Source organism: Pteropus alecto, unplaced genomic scaffold (genome assembly GCF_000325575.1).
Source record: "Pteropus alecto unplaced genomic scaffold, ASM32557v1 scaffold88, whole genome shotgun sequence".
NCBI classification, from domain to species: Eukaryota; Metazoa; Chordata; class Mammalia; order Chiroptera; family Pteropodidae; genus Pteropus; species Pteropus alecto.
This window is the reverse complement of record NW_006494611.1, coordinates 12053555-12060676: the sequence shown is the minus strand read 5'-3', so window position 1 is coordinate 12060676 and position 7122 is coordinate 12053555. Positions and strand designations below refer to the sequence as shown.

Below are 7122 nucleotides of genomic sequence, written 5' to 3'. Positions count from 1 at the left end.
GAAAATAAATCTTAAGACCCTTATCTTAAGGGAAATAATGTTTCCCAAACTATGGCCTTCCCATTTCTTTGCTCAATCTTTCATTGGTTCAGTAATTCCTTTTCTTATGAATTATACATTAAGGTATTATGAGTTCTGAGTTATAATGGAGCAAAAATATTAAAAAAACAATAAAATTAAAACTTCATTCATTCGCTCAACAAACATTTACTACTTGCAATTGGTAATTATCTACCTGGAATACCTTCTTTTGTCTCTTACTTCTCCTGTAAGCATCAGTTCAAGTGTTCTCCTGGTAAAGTTTTTCTGTTAAGTCTCTCAGAAGAGGTGGATCCTACCCAGTTTTCCACTGCCCTTTGAACCTAACTCTATCACAACACTCACCACACTATTCTGTAACTGTCTAATACATACATATCACACTTCACTGGATTATAAACCCTGGAAGGCAGAAGCTATTCATCTAGGTATTCCCAGTGCCCAGCACAGTGCCTAGCACCTAAAAGGTACTGAATCAATCTCTTTTGAATGAACTAAAAAACCAAAAAGAAAATCAAAGAATTTTAGATCGGGGGGGAAAAAACTTAAATAGCATTCTTTCCTCATTTTACAGAAGTTCAGACCCAAAGAGGTTAAAAACGATCTGTCCAACGTGACACAGTCAGTGAGAGCTAGATCTAAAATTCAGATTTTGGTTCCCATGTGACTGTATAAAGAAAATGAAGATACACATAAGCTATCCTATACGTAACTGTAACCCATGGTTGGCAAGGTCATCTGTTGTTCTTTCTTCTTCTTCACTAGCCCTAGCCATGTAGAGGAACTTTTATAATTTCTGACTATATGCTTTTCTTTTAAACTTATCATCCCTAGCAATGTGTGAACATCAGAATGTCAATGGGCCTTAACAATCAAATTTGAAAAAGATAACTGAGTTCAAAAAATAGACTAGGAATTTCTTATTAGACCAGTCTAAGAAAAAAAGAACACGGACAATCTCTCAGACTAGAACAAATCACTCTTCTTTAAAATATACAGGCTATTTTATTTTCAACCTCCATTTCTATAAATTTCTACCTACCTCCAAGCCTACAAAAGACTGTTTGCATTAAGTACCTGAACATAAGTTATATTTATAACGTGATAAAATATCTACAAACAGAGGCTTTTCAGTATACATCTCTTATTATGAATACATAGTCTACTGTACAGCTTATTCTTATGATGATATGTAGTAAGTGTACAGTAAGACTTATTTTTGTCTGCTAGTAAGAATTAGAAAAACAAAGAATGCAGAATAGCATAAGTCAATTTAATAAACAGTAAATATACTGTTAAATATTCAATTTACTACTTTTACAAGGCAAAATAGAGTTTGCATTTTGTTCAAATTTAAATTATAAGAATCAGAAACATAAACATCAGAAACATAAATATCATCTCATTTTATAACCAAAATTTAAAAAAATAAAAATCATCTCAAATTTAAAATCCATCAAGAATCATTATTTCAAAGCTGACTGATCAAATAAACTGTAAACTATGTTTACAATATTGCAACAGAAGAATCTCTTCATCTGTTAAACAGAAATATTTGTCATCCTTTGTCAGGATTAATCTTGAATTATAGGAAGTCCTCAAGAACACACTTGTGCATAAAATATGAACAAATTTATGAGTTCTAGACTATGCCAGAAGTGAAGATAACGTAAATCAGTAAATTACAACTGGTCTCAATCCTAATTCATCTCTCAATTGGTATGATATATTTGGCTATAAATGTGTGTCACTGTTGTTTAGAATAAAGTATCTGGAAAGAAAAATAAAATTATAAATGAAGGGTTGGCAAATATTTTCTGTAAAGGTTCAATAGTAAATATTTCAGGTTTTACGAGTGATATAGTCTCTGATATAACTACTCAACTCTGATGCTGCATTGTAAAAGGAGTCATAGACAACATGCAAACAAACAGGCAGAGCTATGTTCTAACAAAACTTTATTTTTACAAAAACAACAGCAGAAACTGGCCTATAGGCTGCATTATAAAACTGTTGCTGCTCTAGTTCTCACCCACCTCTACACACTAGGATACTTATCAAAGCATTCGACTTATCTGTCAGTGACACCAATACTCAGAAAGTGAAATTAGGATATATATTTATTATTATTTCTAACTATATAGGTTGAAAGAAAAAGGACAAAATCTTAAGTTCAAACTTAAGGTAGTCATTCTTATAAATACATGCCAATTCTAAAAGTTAAATATAAATAAAGAGCCTTAAGAACTATATATTGTGAAAAACAATCACATAAGATTTAGCATTCTCTTTACCATTTTTTCTCCGGTATGGGACGAGGCACAGCATTGACACGACAAGGAAAGTTGGGTTGACCTGACAGATTTCGGCCAAGTATTGTACCAACAAGATTTAGAGGAAGAATAACAAAAAAACAGATGCAACAAACGGCCACCTGCAAATTAAATTAAAATGTATATGATTACTCAGAACAATAACATTAATAAAAATAAATAAAAGAGACATTTAAAAATTTAAACACAATTTGATCATAAAAGAAAATGTTTAAGTTCAATATGGATTAAGTGTGCAAGATATACACTAATGAAAATAGAAAAAGAATGTGCTTTAAAATATTAGAATCGAACTAAATACAAGATGAAGTGTTTCCTATCTACTTTATTCTCCATTTTTCCTATTCTTCCATACTGTCTCTGCTACAGTCCTTTTTCCTTTTCTTTCACTTTCAGCTGCCATGCTTTTAACATATCCTTTATATTTCCTCATTATAACCAACTTATTTACTTGGCTATACTTTATTGAGTTCCTAAAATGCACAAGGAGCTTTACATATGTTATTTCACAATTTTACAGATGAAGAAAATGAGACTTACAGAGGCTAAGTAATTTCCCATGATCACACAGCTAAGCAGGTAGCCAAACTAAAATTTCAATTCAGATCTGCCTGTCTCAAAGACCATGCTTATTTTTATTCCACACTGCCTTAAGATCTTAACAATAGAAGCATAGCTCTATTTATTATATATGTGTCATTACTAAAATAATATGAATATTTTTGTCTATTAGTAATTAATTCAAAGTCTAAAGTTATAGAAAGACCACGTCAAGATTCTAGAATCAATGTTGTCGGTTAGGAAAATATTTATCTATTTTTCTTTACATAAATCTGAGTACACAAGGACACACACTCAAGCTCTTTTCCAGTCAGCATCTGGTTAGGATCGCTTCCCTCTGACTTCTATAAAATGAAGTAGGACTGAACCATCTCTAAGATCTCTTTCAGTTATACATTTTGGGGTTCTAACACACAGTAAGTAAATGAAAGAGAAAAGCTAAATGAAAATTGTGAAGAAACTGAGAGAAATGAAAAGGTGTGGGTAGAAATCCACAATGATTACATGAGAATGAAAGAATTCATTTTGAAGCAATATTAGTGAAAACTCTACATCTTCTTTATATCCATGTTTGCATGTGTTTAAACAAGCCAAAGGGGTATCATCATCTTCCTTTCAGATAAAATTGGTATAAAGAAGAACTGGAGAGAAGCTGAATGGAACATTCATATGTGGAATGACATGGTCTAGTAGAGTGGTTTTCAAACTGTACTCCAGAACCCTCAGGCCCTGCTGAAGACCTTCAGGAATTCCATAAGCATTTGATTTGAATACCCTTTTGAAAATGTTTCTTTTTGAAAATATGGAGATACCATAGCCAGGTTAACTCATTTTCATGCAAACCTCAGAATAAAGTTTCTCCTGCTATTTTTGTGAATATATTTGGATTGCTTGTAAATGTGTCATTGATTAGAAAGGTTTCTAATGCTACACTGGTCTTTTGTTCTCCATCCCCTCCTCCCAACCCAATTGAAGCCTACACATATTAGCTAACTAAAAGCTGTGCAAGCAAACGCACTACAGCACAAGTGTGTCACAGCAATTAAATGGTAGGTGAAATGAGGGCATATCTTGTTTTATGAGCTCATTCAAAGCATAAGAACAGTCAATAAAGGAACCTATAAACAGTTCATCAAGCCATTATCAACTGTTTAGCATTTATTTTTTTCCTCTTTTCTTGTCTGACTTTTTTATACATGATAAAATGTGAGCAGTTTGTTAGAAACTGTTAGTGATTAAAATGTGAAACCAATTTCATACTCCTTTATGTTCAAGTTCTGGATGAGTTTACTTGCAGAATACTCTGAGATTGCATGGCAAGCTGTTTTAAATAAAAAGGTCACATGGAACTAAATCATCTGTGAAGTCAGGAATTTTCTTAATACTGATATTCGACCAAATAAATTGGTTACTGAAGAAGATAGTATTGAAATGTTACTCACACCCTTTGTATTAGAGCTATATTCACAGCATTTTATTGCTCTCATAAATTTAGAATATTAAAATATTGAACTTGCAAAATTTATACTAGTAGAATCATGCTTATACTTGTTCTCTATATTCTGCTTCCACATTAAGGTTTCATTTTAAAATTAAATTTAGCAGCTGAGAATTAAAAAACTCTAAGTCTAAAACACTGGTGAAAACCCTGGAACTCAAACCAAAACAGGGCCCTCCCCTATCTTCCTAGTCACTGCTCTGGACCAATGGAGAGTGAAAAGAGGCAGTGGGAAGAAGAAAGACTTACTCCAGGTGAGGGCCTCCTATATCTATAATAAGAACCAATTAGAAACAAGTACAGCCTATCAATACTTAACACCCAACAGATGTACCAACTGGTTAACTCTTCTTAATTTCAGTTACAAACCAAGAATGTGGCTATTTACTTATTCGATCTTTGCTTCCTGACTGGCTTTTTGGGAAATCTGTAGTGTGAATAAGGTGGGAAGGTGGAAAACAACCTAAATGAGCTATTTTAGAATGCTGAAGGATATAAATTTTATTTAGGGCGATATGACAGTAATTGCTTATAGGTAAGGTGATTCTCAGGAAATATATCGTCTTGTCAGCCATTATGCTTACACATTTCTTTGACACCTGCTCATCGTAGACAATTTTATTATTCTTTTCTAGCTCATAGATTATATGACTTTATTATCTATATAAAAATGATTTAGCTTCTATTTAAGCATTTGACAACAGCACCTAACAACCACAGCATTGCCAACTCAAACATAAATACGTGTAAGAAGCCTATCTACTTTGTCAGATATTTTCAATATGAATAATAAATAACTCTCATTCTGTTTCTTGGGCCACTTCATTACTATAATAAAAGAAACACTGGATTTGAAGTTAAAATTTATTCTATGTTTTTATTTCTTTGGATAACTACCCAGAAGTAGAATTGCTGGATCATATGGTACTTCTATTTTTAATTTCTTGAGAAACCTCAACACTGTTTTCCATAGTGACTGAAGCTAGCTTTATCCTGATCCCAAAAACAGGAAAAAAAAGATATTATAAAAAAACTATAGACCACTGTCTCTCATAAATATAGGTGCAAAAACAACAACGAATTTAAGTAGATGAAATCCAGCAATATATAAAATGGCTAATATATCATAACAAACTGAGGTTTATCAAAGGAATTAGGTTAAGATTCAAAAATCAATCAATGCAATTCACCACATTATCAGACTAAAAAAATAGAACATCTCAAATGATGCAGAACAATCCCTTGCAAGATCCAACCTTGATTCACAATAATAATAAAAAAAAAAACTCTCAGCAAACTATGATTAGAAAGAAACTTCATCAATTTGATGAAGGGCATACATGAAAACACTACAGCTAACATTTTACTTAAGGACACAAGGCTGAATGCTTTTCCCCTAAGACTGGGAATAAGTCAAGGATGTATGCTCTCATCGCTTCTACTCAGCACTGTATGGAGGTTCCAGTCAGTGCAGTAAGGCAGAAAAAATAAAAGGCATACAGATTAGAAAGGCAGAAGTAAAGTGTTTTTAAGTCAGATGACGTGATAATTTACGTAAAAAAGGTTTTTAGGAAAATACAAAAAAGAAATTAGAATAAGTGAGTTTAGCAAAGGTGCAGGATGAAAAACCAATATACAAAAATCTATTGTTTTTCTGTACACTAGCAACAATCAAAACTTGAAATTTAAAAAATACCACTTGTGAAAAGCATAAAAATATGAAATACTTAGAAGTCAACAAAAGAAGTATAAAAACTAAGCAGTAAAAACTATAAAACACTACAGAGAAGTTGTGTTCATTAATCAAAAACCTCGATATTGTTAAAATGTCAATTCTTCCCAAAGTGATTTATAGATCTAATGAAATCCTGATCAAAATCCCAGCAGGCTTTTTGTAGAAACTGACAAGCTGATTAATTGTTTCCAAGACTTACAATCATAAAGCTACAGTAATCAAAACAGTGTGGTATTGGCATAAAAACAAGACAAAACAAACAGAACAGAAAATGCAGAAACAGATTCACACATATGTGGTCAATGATCAACAAAAATTCAAAAGTATTTCAGTAGGGAAAAGATAATCTTTTCAATAAATGGTATACGTAACAAATGGTGTGTAACAATAGCGACAAGCAAAACAAAACAAAACCCCTGACCCTTAACTCATACAATATACAAAATTAACCGAAAATGGACCACGGACCTATATTTAACAGCTAAAACTATAAAATTTCTAGAAGAAAACATACAAGGAAAGCTTACTCATTTTTGGTTTAGCAAAAGATTTCTTAAATAAGAGAGAAAAGTACAAACTATAAAAAAAAATCGATAAATCAGACCTCAAAATTAAAAACTTGTTCTTCAAAAGACGGTCTTAAGAGAATGAAAAGCCAAGAACACAAAATGGGAGAATATACTTGAAAAATATGTACATGACAAAGAACCTGCACCTACAGTATATGAAAACTCTTACCACTCAACATGACAACCTATTAAAATATTGGCAAAAGATCTGAACATTCATTAAAGAATATATATGGATGGTAAATAAGCATACAAAAAAAAAATTATCAATGGGATTAGTCATTAAGGAAAAGCAAATTAAACTCACAATGAGATACCACTACATATCCACTAGAATGGCTAAAATTAAAAAGACTGACTATTATCAAGTGCTAGAGATGATGTGGA

General features: G+C 32.0%; 1 protein-coding gene across 1 annotated transcript in view; it reads right to left on the bottom strand.

The window, feature by feature from the left end:
- TM9SF3 (transmembrane 9 superfamily member 3) overlaps positions 1 to 7122 on the bottom strand; it is a 51046-nt gene that overhangs the window by 12056 nt on the left and 31868 nt on the right. Inside the window, exon 9 of the mRNA XM_006925919.3 lies at positions 2334 to 2473. Within this exon, the coding sequence (XP_006925981.1) occupies positions 2334 to 2473 (140 nt within the window). The remainder of the gene's footprint in view (positions 1 to 2333; positions 2474 to 7122) is intronic.